At 39.7% G+C, this 25,861-nt stretch overlaps 2 protein-coding genes across 2 annotated transcripts in view; both read right to left on the bottom strand.

Moving 5' to 3' along the window:
• Nucleotides 1-1,790: 1,790 nt before the first annotated feature.
• Nucleotides 1,791-8,726, bottom strand: LOC117243521 (fibroin heavy chain-like). Its single transcript, XM_033511087.1, is given in 6 exon segments — nucleotides 1,791-3,498; nucleotides 3,868-5,952; nucleotides 7,885-7,959; nucleotides 7,962-8,069; nucleotides 8,072-8,124; nucleotides 8,428-8,726. Coding segments are annotated over 6 exon segments (2,643 nt in total). The 5' UTR covers nucleotides 8,526-8,726; the 3' UTR covers nucleotides 1,791-3,274.
• Nucleotides 8,727-13,595: 4,869 nt separating this feature from the next.
• Nucleotides 13,596-25,861, bottom strand: part of LOC117243625 (hydrocephalus-inducing protein-like) — a 33,166-nt gene continuing 20,900 nt past the window's right edge. The window contains 30 exon segments of the mRNA XM_033511268.1: nucleotides 13,596-13,754; nucleotides 13,893-14,078; nucleotides 14,433-14,660; nucleotides 14,743-15,032; nucleotides 15,532-15,686; nucleotides 15,688-15,727; nucleotides 15,730-15,909; nucleotides 16,177-16,301; nucleotides 17,047-17,269; nucleotides 17,272-17,339; nucleotides 17,341-17,437; nucleotides 17,440-17,487; nucleotides 17,490-17,601; nucleotides 19,122-19,295; nucleotides 19,397-19,630; nucleotides 20,919-21,084; nucleotides 21,377-21,536; nucleotides 21,695-21,944; nucleotides 21,947-21,998; nucleotides 22,168-22,255; nucleotides 22,258-22,394; nucleotides 22,645-22,867; nucleotides 23,309-23,690; nucleotides 23,770-23,984; nucleotides 23,987-24,068; nucleotides 24,278-24,522; nucleotides 24,641-24,917; nucleotides 25,038-25,045; nucleotides 25,140-25,464; nucleotides 25,569-25,829. Of these exon segments, the coding sequence (XP_033367159.1) occupies nucleotides 13,596-13,754; nucleotides 13,893-14,078; nucleotides 14,433-14,660; nucleotides 14,743-15,032; nucleotides 15,532-15,686; nucleotides 15,688-15,727; nucleotides 15,730-15,909; nucleotides 16,177-16,301; nucleotides 17,047-17,269; nucleotides 17,272-17,339; nucleotides 17,341-17,437; nucleotides 17,440-17,487; nucleotides 17,490-17,601; nucleotides 19,122-19,295; nucleotides 19,397-19,630; nucleotides 20,919-21,084; nucleotides 21,377-21,536; nucleotides 21,695-21,944; nucleotides 21,947-21,998; nucleotides 22,168-22,255; nucleotides 22,258-22,394; nucleotides 22,645-22,867; nucleotides 23,309-23,690; nucleotides 23,770-23,984; nucleotides 23,987-24,068; nucleotides 24,278-24,522; nucleotides 24,641-24,917; nucleotides 25,038-25,045; nucleotides 25,140-25,464; nucleotides 25,569-25,829 (5,190 nt within the window).

The raw sequence follows: 25,861 nt of genomic DNA, 5'->3' as shown, positions 1-25,861 counted from the left end.
TAATATATTAGAGTCTATGTTCGATTCTGCAGATCTATGCCAATGTAGATGATGGATATAGGTAGATAGCCGAAAATGCTCTCGACTTTGATCGGATAGTGTTTTCATGTTTAAGCTGGAAGAAGTTTACAGTGAGCGATTGGGACATCGATAATGTCGATAAAATATCGTTGAGAAAGAGATACGAGTAAATAGAAAAGAGCAAAACTTACTTGTTAATCTTTTTCTTGATATTCTAACAGATGGTGTGCTTCCTCTTCATTTTAGATTATCTTAGTAGACTTAGTCTATTATTCCAATTATTTATTCGTTTCTTTAAAAGGTACATGTACACATATATATTAATTTCAAGAAACATGTTCACCATGGAACGATAGTACCGCACCTCCTCAGAACTGTGCACAAATTTAGGACGTTCGTTTTCCGTCAAAGGTGGTTTTTTTGGTGGGCGAAAGATAATCATCGTCGCGACAAAGATTAAAATTAGTAGCAAACCGAAGAACTTCATTCTTGAAAATCTGTCGTCAAACTGAGAGCATCGACATTTCGGGGCTTCTCTTTTAAGGGCTGTAGTTGTCGGCCGCCTAACGGGAATCCTTGACTTCATCACAACCCCCGTACCTATCCTAAAATTTTAGGAAAATGGTTACAAGTAATAGAAGAGAGATAACAGACGTATTAGCAATAATAGGACAATAGGAGCGACCCCATAGGAAATTCTTGCTTACTAAAATTTCAAAGGAATTGTCATAAATCAGAGATATTCGGTTTGGAAACTCTATTGTGAACCTCTCAGTCCCATTTTCCTTTCAGGTAAGAAAAAGGCTTTTAATATTTGTATAAAATTTTTAACGCAGAATCGAAAGAGAAAATCGCGCATATCGGTGATAATTCATTCTTGCCTTCCTGGAATTAAAAAAATGTTAAAAGTAAAAGTAAAGATGACATGGACAATGAAATTCCCAGTATTTTATAATCGAACTAAAGTGGTTTTTAATCTTGAAGATCGCTTGGTTTGTGCCATTGTCGCGGTTGTAGATTTCACGTAGAGATTACGAGGCACACAAATTATGGCTAAGCGACACGATGGACATGTGGCAATATTATAGAAAATAAAAAAATGACTGAGCCTCTAATAATAATCCTTTACAAATACCGTTCAATGCCACTGTCTGTTTCGAACTGACCGTACAAATAATCGTATTTACACGCCCGAACAAATAATCCTATTTACAGGGCCATCGACATTTCTTTTTAAAAGAGAAATTTCCTCGTCCTTTGTGCGTTCAGTAAAATTATCGTGTACGTAAATTTTTTTTTTTTTATTTATTAAAATTACAATCAATTCTCGCGTTGAGAAGTGTACGCAAATAAGATTGTATTTAATGAGGCTCGTTCTAGGTAAAAGTATTCAACAAATTTGACTGTCGAAGGCGTATAATTAAAAAGAAACTAATATAACGGTAGAATTCGTAATTCCATTGTTGCTAAAATGTTTATTCATTAGTAGCTTCGTAATGAATTAAGTTTATCGGAAAGATGTCGATTGATAAAAAAAAAGAGTCGTATTATTTATTAAATTCTCATAACTTATAAAACAATAACATATTGCATAACAGAATAAAGCAAAGACGTAGAATTGACGTTTGCAACTGTGTGATAACATGATAATAAATGGGAATTTTGCGGAGACGCAAAAATAAATGATACCCGATACAAAAGCGATTGTCAGTAATTACGTATAAATTACAAGATTTGCATGTACGGATACCAACAAGAAGAGACAAGTGTATATTCCGATGTATCATTATATTCCTTATTTTGTCGTTTCGACGTTTTTATACAGTTCCATTCGTCCGCTTCCTCTAAATCTCTTATGCAGTATAAAATATACATTTAAATATAAATAATATGGCATCAAGAAACATTGAATAAAATTTAAATTTAAAGTAAAAGATTCGTGTTAAGGCATTCGAATACAAATTTAAATGTAAAATACCAAATTCGAATTGAAGGTAAAAAGTTGGAATACGAGTTAAGGAATTCGAATTCGAATCCGAGTTACAGAAACGCATTTTTAGAAATGTACAGAAAATTCTGTTTATTCTTTGTTATCCTATGGCATGCAGATTTGAAAATTGAACAAATTTGTAGTTGTCTAGAAACTCATCGATCATAGGATGAAGAAACAAAAGATATTAATCGATGCTCATGACCTATGTGTATTTTATCGAATATTCAATGTATTTCATATTTCATGTTATATATTTGAATATTCGATAAATGCTTTTGTTCGCTAGAATTCGTAGGAAATCATACTGCCATTCGTCTTGCATATAAATTAATATAAAAATTTCTTTTTATTATCGATAGTCATGTTTAGAACGCTACAACGTAAATTTGATATTCGTGACAATATCGCATACGTACAAATACAGACAGACAAAACGCTATCTGTGCTTACAGGCAACCACGACTTACAATGAAAATAGTTTCTCACGATACACAAGTAACGCCAACGTATAGTATATTTAATGACATATATTTTCGCAAAGATAACGTTCTATCTGTTTTAGATACCTATTATAACGTTAAAAGGAAGCTAATCTTATACTGATAAATAGAGTACAATTAGAGTATTATCCACATATACGAGAAGATTAAAAAAGGATAGGAGGAAGACACTCTGAAAAGTTTCTAAACCAGCTGTTATTACAGTTCGATAGGATGATCAAATCAATGAACACAAGCGTAATATCCGATATTAACGTTAACGGAAAGGATATCGAGAGTTCGATGAAACAGAGTACGCTCTCTATGCTTCGTGCATTGGCAAGAACGGTATCACAAATGACAATAAATTTGGTTTTAAACGTTCAACTCGACGAACACCGATGGAACTCTATTCATCCCGATTCACCGGTAAGATCGAAGCGCAATAAAACTCGTTGCATAACACACCACGAACAAAATGCAAAACAATTACAATTTCTGTTCAATCTCGCTTACAATAGTACGATCTTGCGATTTTAATCGCGGTGTATCAACGTTCGACGCATCGAATATCGACGTTGATCGTTGTATCTTTAACTCTCGACTTATTGGCGTGTTTCAGGTCCTACACGCTATTATTAATCGCATGTTCATGAATCAGAAGAGTATCCTAAAACCTTCAGAGTGATGACACGGGTTATGGCATCCAATTTCTCCATGGCTAAATAGCTTGAGCAAGCAGTAATTAACGATTAACGATTTGATTCGGACGTTTGGACGATTAGTTGCTGAAGATGAGCATGCTGTGTGTGTCTACGTTGGCGGAAGCGGAGCTAGAGGCGGAACTGCCGCCGGATCCCGACGAAGCTTTGCTCGACGCCTGTGCATTTGCGCTGGCTCCTCCATTTCCACTTCCAAAAGCGGTCGACTTGGCGGACGAACTGCTGTTGGCGGAACCTCCATTGGCGAACGAGTTCGAGTTTGCACTGGAAACTGCGTTTGAGCCTGAAGAAGGGAGATGTAATCATTTAATTAGGACCAAACCTGATTCGATTGCCTTGACCATAGATGATGCGGTCGCTTCGGCACTGGCGGACATGCCTATGAAAGCAACAGTAAATGACAAATGAATTAAGAAGCATGTAAGCAGAGAAAGTGAGAGGAAGGAGTTGTGTAAATTTCTTGTTCCTTGGAAAATAAAGGTAAGCATGTTTTTTAGGCGTGAATTGCAATTGATTTCTTGTCAACGTTATAATTGAAATGTTCTTCAATTAAATAAGAAAATAAGGATAAATGTTAAGATAAATATCGATTGCAGTTCAAATTTTATGAAGCAGGAAAGACAATGAGACAAATTTCACTAAATGTACATACCCCCGTGAGCCCCTGAATCGCCATAACCACCAGCAGCACCTCCAGCAGTGGCGGAAGCCTCAGCCTTTGCACTGGCACTAGCGGAAGCTCCTCCAAATCCACCGGCTCCAGATCCACCGAATCCATTTCCAGCGCCTTTGATTGGGCTTCCAAAGCCACCGACTCCACTTGATCCAGTACTTCCAGCATTTGCTGTAGCGTCAGCTTTAGCACTTGCTCCAGCATTTGCACCAGCGTTTGCACCAGCGTTTCCAGCAGCGCCATTACCAAAGGCAGATCCAGGCGTTCCATAGATAGGAGCTCCTTTGCTTGGAGCACCAGAACCACCGATTCCACTTCCTGATCCAAGTGCTCCTGCATTTGCTCCAGCATTTGCTCCAGCATTTGCTCCGGCATTTGCACCAGCGTTTCCAGCAGCGCCATTACCAAAGGCAGATCCAGGCGTTTCATAAATAGGAGAACTTTTGCTTGGAGCACCATAACCACCAATTCCACTTCCAGATCCAAGTGCTCCTGCGTTTGCTCCAGCATTTGCACCAGCGTTTCCAGCAGCGCCATTACCAAAGGCAGATCCAGGCGTTTCATAAATAGGAGCACTTTTGCTTGGAGCACCATAACCACCGATTCCACTTCCAGATCCAAGTGCTCCTGCGTTTGCTCCAGCATTTGCACCGGCGTTTCCAGCAGCGCCATTACCAAAAGCAGATCCAGGCGTTCCATAAATAGGGGCACCTTTGGTTGGAGCACCATATCCACCGATTCCACTTCCAGATCCAAGTGCTCCTGCATTTGCTCCAGCATTTGCACCGGCGCCTCCAGCAGCGCCATTACCAAAGGCAGATCCAGGCGTTCCGTAAATAGGGGCACCTTTGGTTGGAGCACCATATCCACCGATTCCACTTCCAGATCCAGGTGCTCCTGCATTTGCTCCAGCATTTGCACCGGCGCCTCCAGCAGCGCCATTACCAAAGGCGGATCCAGGTGCTCCATAAATAGGGGCACCTTGGTTTGGAGTACCACCATAACCACCATTTCCACTGCCTGATGCACCAGCACCAGTACCAGCATTAGCTCCAGCGTCAGCTTTGCTTACTCCACTGGATCCAGGACCGTAAGTTGGTGCAGAGGGTCCATAGATAGGAGCATCCTTCGTAGGAATACCGTAGTTACCATTGCCTGGTCCAGAATTTCCAAATGCACTGCCCGATCCACTTGGTACAGTTTCGTAATTTATTTGTGGACTGGCAGGTATGACTATAGGAGCCTCTTTAATCGGTTGATCGTATGCTCCACCAATTCCAGCTGCGTTTGTGCCAGCATTGGCATTAGCAAGGGCCCCGGCATTCGCTCCTGATCCTGTAGTCGGTCCGTAGCCTCCTGGTGCACTGCCCTGACTAGGATATGGTGCTTTAATTCCCTGTGTATTTCCAGTTGTTGCTCCACTATTATCAGATACGTAATGTCCAAGTTCATGTGGACCTCCAGCTTCCTTAGCTCCAGAGTTAAGGAAGGGATTTTGTGCACCGAATTGTCCTTGAGACCCTCCAACTGCGCCAGCATTTGCTGCAGCGCTTGCACCGGCGTTTGCGTTAGCATTGGCGCCTGCATTTGCAAGTCCTTGACCTTGACCACTCAGGAATGGATTGTACGCTCCAATGGGTTTTTGTGCATTGTTTGGATAATAGTTTCCACCCTGAGCTGGCGCTGATGCTACTGGATATGCGTTTCCATTGGCGACGGCGCCTGCATTAGCATTAGCCGCTGCGTTGGCGTTTCCTTGAGAAGATCCACTTAAGAAAGGATTGTTCGCCCCGATAGAAGTGGTTGGAGCACTTCCTGGATAGTATCCCGATCCTTGAACAGGGCCTGATCCAGGGTAACCACCGTTGAGGCCAGTACCAGCACTGGCGATCGCTTTTGCATTAGCGTTTGCGTTTGCAAAACCATTAGCATTTGCGTTTGCAACGGCATTAGCGTTTGCAACGGCATTAGCGTTTGCGTTGGCGTTGGATCCTCCATAGCCGGTCGGATAGTCAGGTTGGAAGCCGGTTGGTTGGTTGTAGTTACTCTTTCCAAATCCGCCCGCTGGAAAAAGGAAACAATAAATACAAAGGAAGAAAAAATTAGTTGATCTTTCATCGCGAGGACAATTTACAGTACGTGCTACATAATAGAAGTGATACATAGATGTATATTACAATCGTGTTTTTATATCTTTACAAGATATCAGTTGTAGATCAGTATAAAACAGGAAACATTGAGAAGTAATGAAATTAATACAAATTTTAAATTCACAGTCATCCCAGGCTGCAACAAATCCTCGTGTTAAATGTTAATCATAGTAAGACACAAAAGAAACGAAACATCAGCTTCCTGTTGATTAATAACAATTCACACAAACTTTACGTTAGTACTTATCGATCTGAAGTATGTGCAAAGAAGAAATTCTCTTGAACTCCAGAATAAAGTACAGGTGCGTCAGTGCAGTGCATCAGTGCAGTGCATTATCGTGTCAATTTACACACCGCTCATCGATCACTCTCAGCGGAAGTACAGTCAGTTAAATCAACAGTGCGACACAAAGTGATTACAATCGACACTCCTCTTCAACGCGAAACTGTGTGTTCTTTAACCGCATGCATGCCACATCAGCTGTAAATCAACTGTACACCGTCCAATTTCCGTCCGAACGAGCTCACCTTGGCCATGCTGCGGCGACTCCTCGAGTACGATCACGACGGTTTCGGGTTCTGGACCAGGTTCGAGATCAGGTCGGGGATACATCGGTCTACCGTATACCGGTTCCTTCATCACTACCACTGGAATCAGTGTGTCCCCATTGTTGGGAGGAGGATGAGGAATCTGTGGAGGCTGTCGAGCTGGAGACATCGGATGTACGATCACTTGTGGACGCCCATGATGATGATGATGATGATGATGATGATGATACATCGGAGGAGGATATGCAGGAGGTGCATAGACTGGAGGAAGTGCGTGAATCCCTCGATTGTATCCCTCGAAACGGTATGGAGAACCGATTAATGTTTCAGGAGGTCGTCTTTGAGGAATAACGAGAGCTTCACTGGCAGAGGCCGCGTTGCTTTGAACATTTCCTGGAGAATAGTAACCAACCGGTGATTCTCTGCCTCGGTTCATTTCGAATTGGCATTTTACACCTGCATTGTTCTGGGTGGTTTCTGGAGAATAGTAACCCCTCGATGATCCTGTACCGCCGATATAATTTGATTTCGCATTTGCATCTGCAATTGCACCAGCGTTACTCTGAAGACCTCGGAATAGTAACCGCCAGGAGGTCTTGTTCCGCTAATAAATTTGCCTTTGCATCTGCACTCGCAATCGCGTCTGCATTAGTTTGAAAAGTTCCGGGGTGTAATATCCACTGAGTGCTCCCCGGCCGTTATTCCAAGTACTTTTAGCATTCGCATTCGCGTTGGCAGCCGTATCGATTGGAGCGTATTGGGGGAATAATAGCTGGTCGCTGATGCATCGCTATTAGAGGGCATTGGCATTCGAATTCGCGTTGGCGTTCGCGCGTTCAGTTTACACCTCCGTTTGTATTAAAGTTTCGCATTAGCATTTGCACCGGCGCTCGCAACGGCGTTCGCGCCAGAATTACTGCTGATTCGCGTTCGTAATCGGTTGAAAACCGGAACTACCGTATTCTTGATATTCTGTTGGAACGTAGTCGTTGCCAGCGGCGTTAGAATTATAATCTGGAGAACCGATGTAACCTATGTTCAAAGAAAATTCAACGCTTTTTACGCGATCGAAGAAATTGCTTGGCGCGACGTAACAGGAAACAGCGATTTGCTTCTTGTTTACTCTGACATAAGAAAATCCTCCGATTACGAAACGTTCACGAGAAGATGTTCGATAATCACGTTGAAGAACGTGTTTCGTATTTAGATCTATTTGCACACTTTCGCAGATTATTTTCATATTGAACATTCTCGATCAGTCAGGTATTCCGTTTGAATATTCTCTTGTATTAAATACCTTGAGCGTTAGCAGTTGCACTGGCGTCGGCCTTCGCAGGCTCCCCAAGGGCCTGAGAATTCGCGTTGGCAGCGGGTTCGCAACACCATTACCTTGGGCTGTTGCCGAAGAGATGGCTACAGTGCGCGAAATTGAAAGTGGTCCTAAATCCAAGTGGTGATTGCTGCCGAACGAATGGCTCGAGATTTAGGTTCCTTGTGAAACAGACCCAGTGGATCTAACAGCGTGCCCTTTGTGGTTCTTTAGCGCATCCAGGAGCACACCTATAAAGCAAGATTGGTATTTGTGTTTTAAAAAAATGATCTATGGAAGATATCTTAATAATTAGACATAGTAATTAAATTAGATATTAACAAAGGTTTTTTTTCGAAATTCCGAGAAAAAAGAAACTGCAAATAAAATCAGAAGACTCAAAGGGCAAAAATAATTGCATCGAAAATAATTAGTGTCCTTCTATTCGTTTCCTAAAATACTCTTTCGTATCGTAACATAGTTAATTTTTGCATCGCCTCTTCACCACCCTCGACACTTATCCGGAAATACTCGAGTTCTAAATAAGACAAAAACTCCCCAGGTCTCGCGGACGAGCTGCCTAGGTATAAGAGTACCAGCACCGGCACAAAACACTTAAGAGATCGCATGTTTCTCGCACTCTGTGAAGAAGATACACGAATCCACCAACTTAATCTTGCCCACCGCTATCGCTGCTTCGAATCGATAATCGCCGTGGTCGAAGAGTCAAGAACGACTGAAGCTGTTGAACGAGACAACAACTTATATACGAAGCATCGGTGGATTTTACGTTGGTCAATAATTGACCGTCGGTCACTGTTGCTCATTGGTCTCCTGTATTCTATTCCTTTCCCCCATACGGACTGATACTTTCAACTGGAAACTTCTTCGATAATGTCCATAGACTTTCCGAAAACGATCCTGATCTTCTAGGAATCGATAGCAGGGAAGCACCGACCGATAATAATTTTATAGTCAAACGACGAAACTTTCACTGGTTAGCAGCGGCTAACACTGTCAAGGTTAAACCGCTTCGTCGAACTGTTTCTCGTTTTTCCATGCTCGGGTATTTTTTCTGTTTACTTTACAAATCACAATTCGGTTTTCCAAATGAACGAAAGTTGGAAATCTGTCGAGTTACCTGGTATTATCTGAACCAAAGACAGCACAAAGGGAAATCCTGGTGATTTCAAAGATACAGAAACGTATCAGCATTGATCACAAAATTATTTGAAAAAGAGGATATTTCGATAGAGGAGAGGTCGGGGTCAATAGGTAAAAGGACGAAGCATTATTTCTGGGACAGATATTAGAAATTAATTCATACATATTGAAAATATTGTTGGAAATTTTAGCACGATACCTTGGATAATAATTTCAGACAACGAATATGTAAATAAATATATGCGAATAAGTTTTGTATTCCGTAAAATATTGCGTGGCTAGTTATAATTAAAAATAAACCTTGCAAGGAAACATTTCTCGAAAAATAAATTAGTCGTTAAATTGATCGTTTCCAAAGTTGATTATAAATGTCATGGTATTCCAAGCCGATATACAGCAGGGAATCACATTTCAATGTACTACGAGTATTTGTACTGTTTATCTGTGGACGATGGGCACAGACTTGGAGATTGTCTGACATTATAATATTGTTATATAACGGGTGACAGATATGACAAAAAAATGATGGACACCGATGGAAAAACATTACTTAATAATCTGCAGTTAAGAGAACCATGACAATTCCATCGATGTATTAACGAAGCAATTAATAACTATGAGTAAGGCACAGTGCGTAGGAGAAGATAGTAAAATCGTGGAAGAATCGGAGAAAGAAGGATACGCGATCTTATAAAGATCCGGCATCGAAGGCGTTTTATAAAGAAATCTCATTAGCAACATTTATCTGACACGACTACCATTAGAAATTCAGATTTTCAGAATTATCATCAAGAAATGGATTGGTGTTTCTGAGAATGGAACCTGAAAACCTGGAAAGTTAGTTGGAAATATCAGTGGAATGTTGTTGGATGCCGCGCGGCACTTATTTATTTCTCTTTGTATTTATCGGTATTAGATAATTGGAATTTTATGATCGGTAAACGACGCGCGCGTAAATGATGGTTGACGTAATGACATTAGCATACAGGAAAATTCTGATAGCGGTATCTCTTCGTGAGAAGCGCTGAGAAAATATTTGAAAATAATATATGTATATATGAAATCTTCTTCTCATCATGTGTAAATATTCCCTTATGCAAATGTCAGATAAAAAGATTTATGACGATCGATCTTAAAATATAGATACGGTCGATGTTAAAATATGGATAAAGTCGATGTTAAAATAAAGAACGCCATAAAATCACAAGGGGAAATCCAGCGGATACAAAACAAATTCCCATCGATTAGTAACTTCACTCTCTCTGTTGAAAGCTTGTCGGACGCGACAGTAATCTCTTGACCCAATGAATTCTGATATTAGGTCAAGGGATATGTCGCGTGGAGTTACCAAAGAAAAAATTATTGATACGTATTTCTCTGAAATGAATTAAAAATGTTCAGTGTCCGGTATCTCCTGTGTTGTTGGTCGTTTTTTCTTTTTTTCTGGCAACTAGTTTTTGTCCCTCTTTTTCATTCTCAAACCCGAAATGCCATTGACGTAAGCACTTGTTTTAAAGACAAGGATACATGTCGACTACAGCTATCCTACGTAGAGATCCTTTTGCGAAAGAAAGTTAAAGTTACGCTTGCGACATTCGAACTCTTTCGCAAAGGTTTTGTTCTCGTCCGAACAAGAATTTATCATCATCTTATGCGAGCCTCTAATACATACTTCGATTTAATCATCGGCAGATCGACACATTTATGATCGTTTTATATATTGTGCTCGATTGTAGGTTTCCGAGTAGTTTTACAATTTCTATTTGAGACTCTTAGAAACTGGTATCTCCAAGGTCAGGTTCAACGACTGCTAACCCATTGGGTATATTATGCGAATATTTATGGAGAATACAAAAAAAAACATTGATCGTGTCCACTTAACGACCAATTCGTCTTCAAAAAAAAAAAAGAAAAAAAATAAAATATCAATGTCGTCGTTTGCTTTGGATTCCAGGCATAGGTATAGAGAATTTTAAAGCTAACAGATGATCATTTTAAATCTTTTGAAATCGTCCTCTCGATACTTGGAAGGAACAGAAATAGCGATTGTAAAGGAGTAAGAAGACACAAACGTAAGCCCTGCGATTATGTAAATTAGGAATAAAACCGGTTGATACTATAAAATGAAGGGCGCAAGATAAACCTTCGGGATAACCCGTTCGTCCGTTCTATAATTTAAACTGCACAAGATGTCCCTCGAAGATACATCGTTGATATACACTATTTCTGTGTGTAGCTCGATTTTCAGGAGAAAGGTCACAGCCAGATTCCTTTTGTTAAAGGAACTGTGAAAACAATAATTTTCATGCTGGAGTTTGAAAAAAAACAAAAGGTAGATTATCTTTGAGCGATAAATTATTCTTTTTTAACAATGAACATCAACGCCTATCGTATTATTATCTGCAGTTAAATCTATCGACGTCTAAAGAGAAAATATAGAGATACGAAATACTTTTTCCAGTGATTTATTTCTCTGAAAGAACAATCGTGCCTTTAGTTTGGTTGCTGGAGAATCTTTCATTATAAATTCAACGACTTGTCCGCAATGAGATCTTTATCTATCTGTACATGAAGAAAGCGATCCTGTTATTTAACGTTCATGCGGAATTAAAAATTAAGCGGGATGATAAGCCAATAGCCTTGCGTTTATATTGCGCATTTACGACACAACTGTAACAACTATAATAAGAAAAATCGCGATTAGTAAGTTACATTGCTTACGAAAATATATGATGACAAATAGATTTCTCGAAATATTTTCACGGATTCTAATACAGCCGTATGATTTTTCATTGAATATTCCGAGGTTTCCACCTACGTCATGGTAATGACGACTCGAGACGGACACTGCACCGGAAGCAACGTGATTTAATAAAACAGTTCGCTACAAACATTGTTCCGATCATACACCTTGAACCACTAGTTAGAAATTCCAGAATCTCGTGAGGGGACTTCTAATTAGATTCAAGCTGGAAATCCCATTCTCTGAATCACACTGGGTAAATATATAAAAAATATTTCGATTTCCATGTTTACAATTTATTTATCACGCCTACGATTTGCCGACATTTCGCTATATTTTATACTATAACTAGCTGTACCTTTTATCTTCTTTGAATACTATACATTTTTGTAGGATTGTTCCATAATTTCCTGCGATTTCTATTTCGAATTTAAATCTAATTAAAACTGCTTGTTACGTATCAATTTCTATTTAAATAATATTTATTTTTCCTCTTCGATATTAAAATATATAATTTTACGTCGACGGTAGAATATTACCATCCGATAAAATGCCACAACAAAAATCCCAATTCAAAAATTGTTAATCGCTGAAACCGTCGAGTAATTGTGAAGAAAGTTGAAGTTTATACATTTATTTTGCAAAAGCCGAACGAATTTATTGACTAACCTATCAATCTTCCCTTCAGTCTGCGTCCTTTGACCAGAACTTAGGAGGACTTCGTATAGATCTGTTCCAGAACTCGATATCTGGACTACACGGAACGCCAAAGGCAAACGCGCGAGGATATTTATCTGAATATATGCATGAAGTCGTGTGAACGTTCGATGAGTTTCGTACGATATCAAAATTCGAGTAGGCAATTCTCGACGACAAGAGAGAAGCGATTTGCTGCGTAGAATTCAAGTTCTTTGGGTCAAGTGCCCCGAGAATCAAGCGAAACGAGCACGCGTTGCTGATACGGAACTCGCATTCTTACGAAACCAGACCGCGAAACATTTCATTCACTCTTGCTTCGCCTGATGACTCACTCGCTGAGCGAATCGTGTTACACGCGCGACGAAATTCGATGGCTGCCAAGAAAACCCACGTGCCAATGCCAGCTTACGTGACGATCACGCACGCGTTAGACTGTTCCCTACATGGAGATCGAACGAGATAGTCGATTTGCATAAGCGTTCTTTCTTTCTGTGAGCATCTGTTAGCGGACAGAGGAGGGCAGTGGGAAATTTTCGGAAGATAAGTGAAAGAAATGTACGATAATTCCGGTACCGACGAAACTGTCGCCGAATCTTGTTTACGAATATTTATAAAGATGTTCATTTCAGTGAATGATGAAAAATTTGGGCTGTGGATATTTATAGTACAAACGCATATTTCCATGAGTATGACTAAAAAATATGGAGCCTAAACAGCAGTTTGTTTCATTTATCAAATATTGTGACGTGTACTCGACTTTGACGTGCATATATTTTTTATTAATATTTTTTGAATATTCCATCCATGAAAATAATATTTTTGTATTAAAGTGTGAGATAAGAATGAAAACACGTAAAGCGTGAAATATCTAATTTTTCTAGAAGTTAAAAACATTAGAATGTTTGAATCTATTTAATCGTAAATAATTCTCGAACTTATAGCCCCTTTAGGACTGTGACCCGGTTTACAATGGCTTAATCCTTGCGTCATACTGTAAGGCGTCATTAAATATCACGCGACTATTTCTTTCGCGTCAACTTAAAAATAGAATTTGCATAAACGGTAGCTCAAACGTGAAACATTCGTTTGTATTTCATTCAAAAACTGCTCTTAAGTAATACACCCAATTTATATGAGAAAAAGCATGATCAGTGCAATACGCCATTAGCTTTCCGGTAATGGGATAGTTTTCTTCTTTAAAGTCCTCTTCTTCTAACTCATTTTCCCGGATACCCACTTTAACGTCGATACTCTGGTAAAATGTATTATTTTGAATAAAAAAGATAAAATTTAAATATTGGAACAGGTATGAAAATAGAAAGGATAAGATAAAATTTTAATTTGTTAGCTTTCGGATTAAAGGTTCGAGACGATTTTAGTTAAAAATCACCTGTTTAGAATTTAATGTGGTTGACGCAGTGCCCACTGTGAAGATTTCGGCAACATCGACGATAAAAACCGTGCCAGTCTCTTGCTTTGAAGATATTTTGAAAGATATAAAAGTTGAGAGTTTCGAGTGATCACGTAAGGACTCCATAGGCTTTGGTAAGGAGCAAGAACTGATCGGGGCAAGAAGCTTAAAGACAAAGGAGTTGTTAATCGTTACATTAAACATCGAATTACCAGTTTCACTTCTATTAACATTTCCGCGAACAATCATGTACGTGTGTGAAAAGAAATATCAGTAGTGGAATTATGCTTTTACATAAATTCGGCAGTGTCTGAAGATGCTATCAACGGCAGTGGCATTTTCAACATCGTACGGCTCGTAAATTACGTCGATTATACCCTCGCTTAGTTCATTCACTTGGCCTATTTTTCGGACACGCGAAACACTCACTATCTACCTAAAAAAGTAATAAAGAAAGAAGCACGTGAGGCTAGATGGACTGTATTTTCCAACGTATCAGATTGCTATAATATCACGCACGTGTATCAAAAATATGGCATTCTCGCGAGTGAAATTTTTCACAGGAAGCGAGAACGCGTAATTGCTTCCTAAAGCCGCATTGACACGCGTGGTTTTCTCTGGAGGAGCGGGACTGGCCTTCAATCGCAATTCGTATGGAAATCGGCCCAGCTTGTCGGAATCAACATTTAACATGACATCGTCGGTGATGAATGGCATCGTTGGATGATATATTATAGTAATATACTCCTGCAATTTTCCACATTTCAACGTTCCAGGTATTTAAAGGAAAAGAAAAAACGACGCCAGATTAACGAGGATTACACAACGCGATAGTGGTTGCACGATCTTTTACACTTGGTAACAGGACAAATGGATGAAGACACTCTGCTGTAAATTTGATCGTTTCACGTTCGAGGGGATTCTCCAGTTTCAAAGGGTAACAAATCTGGGATCGGGCAGGGGTTGCCAACTTGATCGATTCGATCACTTCCGGTTCTGTTACTTCGTACTCTATCTCGTAGAATTGATATTCTTTCTCCACGTTGGTGAACGTTACCTGCATCGAGCAAAAATAAACATCGAGCGTCGAGAGAGAAGGATACATCTCTATTTTACGTTCTATTAGAAATGTTACGTACTTTGAAATAAAAGTTCCATTTTCGTAGCAATAAACACTGCCCGGTAATTCGACTGTTCGGTGGAACGTCGATTCTTTCGTTACCTACGAAGCTATATAGAGGAATCTGTCCACGAAGAATAAAAAACGGTAAGAGATTTATGTTCGAAGAGCTTTGAAACAGAGCACACGATATCAACACTATAAAAATCAATCACCTGTGATTGCGCGTTATCGTTTGTTAACAATTCGATCTTACATTGGAATCGCTGTTGCGTATTTAACCAGTTGTGAACAGGCAACAGTTCGGTATACCTTGTTTTCGCGGGGAATTGACGGCTTATCTTCTCCGTAACTCGAGGTGGCAAGCTTCTGCCACGAAGAAAATATAACAAATATAAGTTTTCGTCCTGGGATTTCAGCATCAGCGTTCCCTGCACGAATAAAAAGAAGAGAGAAACAGCTTCGAATATAAATTTCTATTTTGAACTTTGATTTATATCGGTTGACTTTCTACCATATGCAAAGTGTTTTCAGAGTTCATGACCAGCGGTGAATATGTCACAACACAAGGAGCAAATTGTTGCGAAGGAACTTGCAACGTTTCGTCGGCGGAGAAGTAATCTCCGGTTACTTCAACCTTCAACTTCCAGGTGGGTGGAATCGTTCGTTATAACCACGGATCGAGCTTGCTTTTTCGTACCAAACACTCGAACGCGATCGTTTCGATCGGATCAGGTAGTTTGCAGCACGCTCCGCTAATTTTAACCCTCAAAGATTGGTACTTCTCAATCTCCATTACTGCCTGCAAAAAAGATATCGAAAGTAGTAAGGAAAAATAGTAAAAAAAAAAATTAGGAAATATACATGTATCGAGAACTCGTCAAAAATCATAATTCGGCGTTAATCTCGTTACGAAAATAGATTAAAGATTGTAAGTAGGCTGTTAAAAATAATCAGCGGTCGAAGCCCCAATTACTCCGACGTCAGCGGACAATTTTTAGCTCGTGTAATCTCGAAAGTTAAACCGACGCGACGTCGAGGACGTGGTGGAGTGGCGGGACACGCGTGCAGAGAATCTCATTAAGAGATTGTTTGACATATTTGTACGCCGTGACGGGAAATGAGGTCGTGAACTCACCTCACCCCCCAAGTTACGCTGCTCAGGGGAAACTTCACCGTGAACCGACATCCATACCGGCCGAGCAGTAACCGGACATAGGAGTAATTTGGAAATCTCTTTCGGCAATTTCGATGTGTTCCACTTGAATCTAAATTAGTTTTCCTATTAACAACGTAACTTTAACCTCGCTTTATACTGGGTGTTTCAGAAAGATTAATACAAATTTAGGGGCACGCGGTGCTTGTTTAACTTTACCATTCTTCGTGTCATCCTTTAATTGTATTTATCTAGCTTTAACGAATTTAAGTTTCAAAGAAAAATTGAAATAATCGTTATCGATATATACGATCTCTGGCTTGAGTTTTTTGCTACAGATTTTGGTAAAACACACAACATAGATAAATAAGCAAAACAATCAAATGATATTTTGTTTCATCTTTACTAACATTCTTTTGATTGTTTTAATAAACATTATGACAAAGAAAGAAAGTGAAATTGTTAAATAGTTTCCTCAAAGCAAATTTCCAAGAAAAATTAATCCTTCTACGTGCTCAATGATAATATACAGGGTGGTTGGTAACTGGTGGTACAAGCGGAAAGGGGGTGATTCTACGCGAAAGAAGAAGTCGAAAATACAGAATAAAAATTTTTTTTTAATTTTTCTTTTTTTTTTACCGCACGCGTACCGAGCGAAAATTCAAAGTCGATTTTCTCGAAAACAAAGCCTCAAACGAAAAATTTTTATTGTATATTTTTGACTTCTTTTTTCGCGTAGAATCACCCCCTTTCCGCTTGTACCACCAGTTAACAACCACCCTGTATATCCTTGTAAAAGTAAATTCAACTACTTCAGGGGTAATTAAATAGTTAAACGAAATTAGTTATCGACAAACCTGGAGCCCAAATCTCCGGTGTTCATTAATATCACCTTAGACTCTTCTGTACAACCCTGAACTACAGTACCAAAAGAGATATGGTTCCTATTTAATCGAAATTCCGCTCCTACGCAACTTCCACGCACCGAAAACAATGGCAGGATCATGGAAGACGATTGAAAGGCTTTAGTTTCGAACGATCTTATCCTCGATGGAGATTTAAAAGTGACCAACACGTTGACCTTTTATTCGGCTTCAAAACTACGCTCGACGATGGTTCGATCTTCAGAACGTCCAAAGTTTCGGTTCGCCGGTTGCAAACCTTGATCCATAGTCCAGGAACGCTTGATCTCCATAATGGATGCTTGAGCCATTTCGCTCTCGTCATCCGACGGGTCACAATATTCTGACTTTCGCGGTACTCGTCGTAGCCATTTAGATACTTCATGATCCCGAATTCAGATCAAGCGGTGCCAAACCTTCGTTTATCACCGGAATCTTCCTACGACGCTCTTTGCGAGCGGGAATGTTACCAAGATCTATCGATTGATCGCGCGGGTTCACCAAACGAACCTGGAAAACACTTCATAGTGTAACGCAGGATATCAACGCTAGAAATTCGAAATACGCGCTTTTAAGATAACGATAGGAAAGGAAAGGTTGGATTTTTCATTCGAGATATGAAGATTGCCATCGTGCCACCTCGGATTTTGGGAAGTTCCGAGAGATTAACGTTTGACCCCCGAGCGAATTCGAGTACGTATCTCGCCGAAACGTTAGTTAGTGTCTCGTGAGAGTTCCTCTTTGAGCGCGTAGCACCGAGAAACTTGCTTTGTTACGCTTTCCGTCGCGTCGACTTCACTCCGTGGAGAACCGGATCCCGGTCGCGAAAACCTGACGAGCAACCTCCTATCTCTCTATACGAAAGTTTTAACAAGCCATTGCTCAGCGCAACATGATGGATAATTTACTTTATAGCCAATGCCCCGCCAATAATCGTTATCCTCTTCTCGTTTGCCGAGTTGATGGTGAACACCAAACATTCGTGGTACTTAATCTCCTTCAATGGTCGAAAAGCGATCGGTATGGTGATCGTAGAGCGTGGAGCCAGCGCTTCTGATATCGAATTTAGGTCGATGGAGAGGTGTGGTTGTTCTTCGAATTTACATTCGATTCTGTGTTACGATAATTGCGTAAGATAAATAGAAAGGATCACAGGCTCGTTAATACATTGACGCTAGAATTGCAAAACGCTTGAATCGTTCACGCTTTAATAGTCGTATATGTAGCATAATTATTTTAGTTCACTTTACTTGCAGTTTAGTTTAAATTATATCGTTTAATTACAGTATGTATCGCGATATTAATTAACAAATTGATGAATCTCTTAATCAAATATGCTCGCGTGTCAGAAAATCCAGCCCACGAAATTATAAGTTATAAGAGGCAAAAAAGACGCAACGAGATAAAATAAGAAGGATAAGAGGAATAAAATAATTTATAGCGAATATTTTATCGATTATACCGTCTAAAAATATCGCGCAGTAATTTTAATTACATCAGGTTCTGAATAAAAACGTCTGGATACTTTCCTGGTGAATAACGTACAGTTTACAAAAAACGTTCTAAAAAGTCCCTGAGCATTAAAATGTTAAAATAGCAGGTTACATAATAGTTCTGGTCTTTACAATTAACGGTCAGTTTTACAATTACGTTAGTTTAATTGGCAAATCAGTTCCCCTGTCCACTGATTTCCCCTGTACCGAAGCTGAGCTGTAGTCTTATGACACGCGATTACTATTAAGCGTACAGAAACGAGCGCTTAGAAACTCTTATAAACCGCAGACGAGAGATACAGCGACCGTAAAGCGGTAAATGACTTCTAGTCCTTCATTTTTTATTTCGACGAGCGGTAAGAGGAACCCGAGAAAGTTTTAAAAAATTTGAAAAAATTGTAGCGTCGAGGGTTCACGTCGTAAACTTAAGCAGCTTAATTTATCGTATCCGAGGGAATGATTAACGAGGAACATCAGCCAAGCGTGATATGCGATTTTGATGAAATTTTGATCACGAGTGAATTTTTACAAAGAAACCCACATAAAAGCTACATCATCGGAGTTTGTTACACGAAGCTCCGCGTAATAGGAGATTGCATTGTGTTGCTGAATGTAGCAAGGTCCGAAATCGTAGCGATTGAAGCTGAATTCGATGGCAGGTCTTCTGGACGTAGCTTTCAACGTGAATTTGTAAGTGGGACCATTGGATATCTGAAGAGAAGTAGAAAAGATCGTTACACTTGTCAAGTGAAATATTTCACGCAGATCGGAAGATTTTTCAAAAGTTTTCTTGTCGCTTGCGATTAGCGTACCTTTAGAAGAACACAATGATCCTTTATTGTAACTTTTTGATACGTTGTTAGGGTCAAATAACAGGCGGATCGATCCTCGCTGGTCACATGGCCTTGCTTCTGAGACGTGGTCACGCTATACGCGTTTCTGCAGGAAATTTCCGGCGTCATACCGAGCTCCCAAGCGTAATAGAACGCTACTTTACACGCATTCGTTATGTCGAACTTGAGATTAATCGGTACCTCGGGCATTATCTTCGAGCGAAAACAAGACACGTTTTCATTTCTTTTCAATTCGCCTTGTTGCATCCTTAACACTTTGAGTGCCACGCCGAAATCACATGTTTCGTTCAGGACGCCACAGGAGTATTTTTATTATTCAGAGCATATAATGGCGAAATAATAATAAATTGATGATATAAGACAATATGCTTCCCCAATGGGCCGTTTATTTTATTGGTGGTCACGGGTGACCACCGTGGCGCCTTAGTAACAGTTGATAGCGACATATTATAACGAGGCTTCGTTTATTTCAACAAACCATTCGCATTCGTTATTTTGTCGTAAGCAAAACGTGCAGAATATATTGTTGAAACATGTAGAAGATGTCAGTAAACGGTATTTGCTCGTTGTATATACAGGGTGGTTGGCAACTGGTGGTACAAGAGGAAAACTATTTTCTCTTTTTTTTTTTAATTTTTCCATCGAGACAACGATCTACAGTGAGATCCATTATAACGTACCGCACGCGTACCGAGCGAAAATTCAAAGTCGATTTTCTCGAAAACAAAGCCTCGAACGAAAAATTTTTATTTTATATTTTCGACTTCTTTTTTCGCGTAGAATCACCCCCTTTCCGCTTGTACCACCAGTTACCAACCACCCTGTATAATAGTAAGGTATGTGCACACTTCTAACTTCAATTATATGATTATAAAGCAGCATTTACGATTATTTTCTAAGATGTGTTTACAATAATATTCGTAGATTACTCCTCAAAGATATGGATGCAAACACAGTGCACGTTAGATGCAAGATTTGTTCTCATTTTTTTTATGTTCTAATAAAAATGTTTAATCGTTCAATGGGGCACTTTTTGTCTCAAAGTATCTTCTATTTATCGATTATATTCAAAATACCCTAACTGTCAATTTTTATATAATTTTTACAATTGTAAGAAGTTCAAACGCTCGGGTCACCAATGACCACCGTGGCTCAGATCAACGTGGCAGTCGAAGTGTTAAACGTGCGTGACAACTAGACTGCGAATACTTATACATTTATGTTAAATTTGAAATTGCAAAATCGTATATCGTGCACGTGGTATACGTAAAACGTACAAAATATGCAAGAAAAAAGTACTCGTTATAAAATTTAACAGCCGAAACAAATCTCTGATTAGCTTCTATTCCTGTAGTTGTATTCGTAGAAATATAAATTTGTATAAGCATCCCCAATCAGCCATGACATTTTCCTTTTTTCTTCCTTAGTGATGTTCAGAACCGGTTTATTCACCTTGCCCAGGTCGATGACGTTCTCCTTACTCTCGGAAGCTCGCACGATTTCGCCGTTGAGCTTGCAATACGAAACCGAGGACACGATATCGTAAACGGAGGCGGTCACGAACATGGTAAGGATTTTTCATCAGCTTCACGGCGCATTGAATGGAAAAGTGGAATTCACCGACCTGGGTTGGATGATACTCGACCCTGTGGACGAATTAAAAAAAACATTCATCCTACCATTCTGCTCGGTATCTCGCGTAGAAAGCGTAAAATTCGAAAATCATCTGACAAACGAGAAGGATTTCGTGTTACTGATATAAATCGATATTGGAAAAACAGTAAAAGAGGGAAAATCGTATAGATAAAATGTCGCAGAGGACGTTGTGTGAAGCTAAAAAATTGGTTTCAAGATAAAGAAGAAAATGAATAGTACTGAACCAGGGGCAAGAGTATTTAAAAATATAGATTTTTAACTATTGTTAAGAATAACAATGACCAGAAATGTTGCTCGCTCTTCGAGATCAGAGTTCCAGTCATCGGCGTTACGCTAAGCTTTTGAAATTTACCCTCGGAATAAAGCGATTCCTCTAACACGCTGAACGGTATATGAAAATCCTCGTTGTTCAATATTTTCAACGAATCTCTCACGTTGAATCCTGAGAACAGAATAAAATCCGCCGTGAGGTCGTACATACAAGCGGTAGAAACGAATGAAACGCGACACCCTGTATGCAACTGTGCTCCGAATGAGAGAACAGAAATGAGAAAGAGAAACACGTTGGGTGGTTCACGGTAAGAATGCTTCGAGTCCAACCTAAGATCGTTGGCTTGAGTTTCACGTGAATCGTGAGGCAGTACACCGACGGTTCGGTTACGATGCCGACAAGCAGGAAAAGGCACTCCAGATTGTATCTATCGATGGAAAAGAGCCAGAATGATTCAAAGACGCCGACGTTCTCTGCCAAAAATGTGAAAGCCAGGTCGGTACGTTTTCCACGTTCGGCAATACCCTCGGTCACCGCGCAATGAAAATTGATATCTCGCCTGATCCAAGAGGCGATCGATTCGTCCATGAGAAATAATAATCGTCTACAGTGGGGTTGATCAGGTGGAATTTTCTGAAATCGTACATTTTTATTTTTATAGCTTAAGCATTGTTTCAAGGTTCGCGCTGCTGCAACGAACGCTTCGATCGTTGTTCGAAGAAGATTTCTTTTTATTTGCTTTTCTACTAAACTTCGTTAAAGCAAAACGTCTTTTACAAACGGTACAATGTAGTACACTTACTTCACATGAGTTCCGGCCACGCCAACCACTTTAAATTCGATTACCCTGATGTTCTGCCACAAAGTGGGATCGTCTATTTCATATCCCAAGGACCAGGTAGCGATGGATCTCGTCTTCCACTGGTTACGTAGTCGCTATCCTGTACGTCGAAGTGACAATAAGGCAGCAAACTTCTTGCTACGACGGGAATTATCAGATCCGCTTGCTTCGATTCGTGATTTTCTATGCTATATTTCAACAAGTTTTGAACAATTTTTTCCATTTCCAAGGCTTTTTTAATATATAGCAAAATATGATAGAGCGGGCTCGGTTAAGGGAAAATAATTGATATGCAAGCTGAAAAGATACATATTTAGTTCGATAATGAAATAAAAGGGGAATTTTGGTAATATCAGATTAATTAACAACATACTGAATTTTAATACCGCTGCTTTGTAAAAGAAAGAAATAGAAGACATGGTTTTATTAGATTCATACTTGCACGTAAGGTATGCCTTGTAATAAAATACATCCTTGGGTGAAAATTTTAATGTACATTCCACAGATTGTCCGGGTGATATCGTTCCTGTCTCGGGATAAATTACGAAAGGCAGATCATCGCCTTCTAACCAACTGTCGGTGGTTCTTCCCGATAATCCTGCGGTACTGCTGAACAGATCCGATTGTTTCATCGTTGAAGCATCTTTCATATCGACGCTATCTGCAAAATTATAAATATTATTTTCCATGAAAGATAACCTAATGACAGAACGGATGAAAGAAGCACGAATGGAATAAAAGAATATTACGATACCATGAAATTGTTTTTTAAAAATTAATGACATACACCGAAAGACAGATAATTCATGTTTTCCTCTTAATCACTGATTTACCATTGATTTGTAGAATTTAGTCAAAGTCACATACTATTACTATGAATCTTACTATGTACAATATATAACTTATTGGTGGACTGTGAATTTTTATGCAAATTCATATTTATGAAAATACACAAATAACGAAACCTGGAATTGGGTTTGGATTTTTCGTATATTCTTTGTATTTTTACGTTTTACGTGAATTCTGTGTATTTTAGCATCTTTCAATCTTCAAAATGCATAAAAGTCCACAGTCTTTTTTACGAGCAATGATATACCATTACCGGAAACGAATGACATGCATCGTCGTGACAAAATATTCGTGTTGACCCCCGCGCTCGATTCATCCTGCCCGAAATTTCTGCGATCGAGTTCACTTGTTGCGGAGAAGATTCCCCAGATGATCTCGAATGCTGGGAGCGGGTTTCGTCCGCGGTTCTCGGTCTGGAAGTCACGTTCGAACTGTCTCCTATGTACCCTCTTCGGATACTGTTCGTCCATGTTTATCTTCCAGGCGAACACCGTATCTACGATCCCTGGATTCGATAGGAAGAATTTGTACCCTGGTCTGCAATGAAATTTCGCAATTGTTTCCAACGCGATTGAAATTTTTATTGGTATCAAACGTAATTTTGTTCCAGGATGTGCAACGAATACGCGAGCTATTTATCTTGTTAGAGTTTCTAATTAAAAAAATCTCTCCTTCTTAGTTTTTAATTATCTGATTGCAAGGTAGAAAATTGACCTGAAACATCAGCGTATCGTTGAAACAAATTTCTTGAACAGTGCACAAACATTCCGAAAATGCAACAATGGCGTTTAATAGGAGATCGATCGATCTGTTCGTCCCAGCCAAAATTTCGTGCTTTGCCTCGATGGTTGGTTCCACGATTTTCTTCAGTAACAAGTTTACGTCGCTTAATCGATCCATCAGATCATGATGTATCCGCTCCCAACGCACTCCGTCTGTCTATCGTCCCAACCTACTAACTGGTGTTGCGAATATTCTACCAGAATTTCGCATATCAAGCACTCGATGCGAATCTAAAAGGAAAAATGAAAGGTAAAGAGCACGTTGTTTAAAACAATTTACTAACGTTTGTGAGCGTGAAATACACAAGTTGAAGTGGCAGAAAAATGATAGATCAGATGTAATATCGTATTTTCAAGGAAATGATACTATAAGACGGTGGAATATTGGAAATTATTTCGTTCACGATTCAGTGACAACAGGTTACATTTGGGAAACGTACGTTCTCGTAATTCGCAGGTTCAGGTGCCAGGAAAGTAGCAACGATTTCTTTGCACGTGAGATACTTGATATGTCCAATAGATGGCTCGAACACAACGTGCGGATGTGCACTCCATTGGAAACGAAACCATCGATCTGTAGATTTATTGGCAATCTTGAATGTCTTTTTGTACATTTTGCTAACGAAACAAAGTCCGTAGTCGAGAATGTAGGTCAGAGACGCAGAGTGCATCGAGATGCTCGAAGCTGTAAAATACACTTCTGTTCACGTCATGGTTAATGAAACAGCGAAATTTGAATGAAATTGATGACAAATGAATCGTTCAAATTTCAACTTTGTACAGTCGTTCAAATTGCCTTTCACCTGAAACCAATGAATTCTGCTTGGACAAAACTCTCCGGACCTTGTGATTTTCGGTCACGACTTTACGTTTATTCTCCTCGAATTGTAAGCCGTCCAGAACGATCGGCTCCACGTAACACTCGCCTTCCAAATTAGTCGACATATTCTCGTACGGATTATCGATCACGTGCAAACGAATTTTTCCATGATGTTTCCTGATTTCAGTCGGAGCGAAGATTACTTTGAAGCGAGCTACATTTCCGGGTGCCAGACGAACTACGATACATCGATCGCGGTTCTGTAACGACAAAATTACAAATGTTTGGTAACATCTTCAATTTTTCTTTATAACGCTGAGATGGGGTTAACGCTAGGATGAAGATGGTCGCGTCAATTCCAGCTCGTGCAAATATTTTACCTCTACTTCTTTCTCAATTATATCCGCGCGTCATTGTTCTAACAATTTATACGAATAATCTCATTTTTCAAGTAAATTTACGACACGGGTTAAATGGCTAACCATCGCAGTAATCCTCCCAAATTTGCAGTAAATGCTGCGTATCCGAGCAAGCGGAAAAGAGGAACACGTTATTCAAATCCTCGTCGATCTTCACGATGACTTTCGCCTTAATGAATCCGATGTTTTCCAAAGCGAGATATCTGTAACTGCTCTCGTCGATCAATGTACGAGGAAAGTTCAAAGTAGGTCTTTCTCGTGCTCCATGCACTGGCTCTGTAATCGCCACTTCCGGCACGCAAGATTCTCCTATCAGTTTGATGAATAGCTGGTCTGCTTCGAGATGCGAAGGCAAAACCACGGCTGCTCGAAACGTTTCTTGAAACGTCTGCAAACAACCCCAGAGAATTTCGAGAAATTTCATTTAATCTCTCTCTCTCTTTGTCTTTCTCTCTCTCTCTAATGTAATAATTTCAATCACCACGAATTCACCTCTATGATGTGCGGGGTAAAAGACACTGTGAACACTTTGTGACTCATTGGAGGAATCTGGTCGTTCGTCGGTTCTACGATAAACGTGTTAGGTTTTGCTGTATTTGGCATCAAAGATTCTTCCATCAAGCGAATTTCTACGTTCGCAGCAACTACGCCACGGTTATACAATTTGAAACAAGTTACGTGAGTGCTCAGTACGTTGATATACCGGAAGTAGAGAGATTTCTCTTGACGAGCAAACACAGTGTGCGCCCCGATCTGAAAAAAGAAAGAATAAATGTAAAGAAACA

This window comes from Bombus vosnesenskii, unplaced genomic scaffold, assembly GCF_011952255.1.
Source record: "Bombus vosnesenskii isolate JDL3184/JDL3185 unplaced genomic scaffold, Bvos_JDL3184-5_v1.1 scf7180000013266, whole genome shotgun sequence".
NCBI lineage: Eukaryota > Metazoa > Arthropoda > Insecta > Hymenoptera > Apidae > Bombus > Bombus vosnesenskii.
The sequence above is the reverse complement of the archived record's forward strand: the minus strand, read 5'-3'. Positions and strand labels throughout refer to the sequence as shown.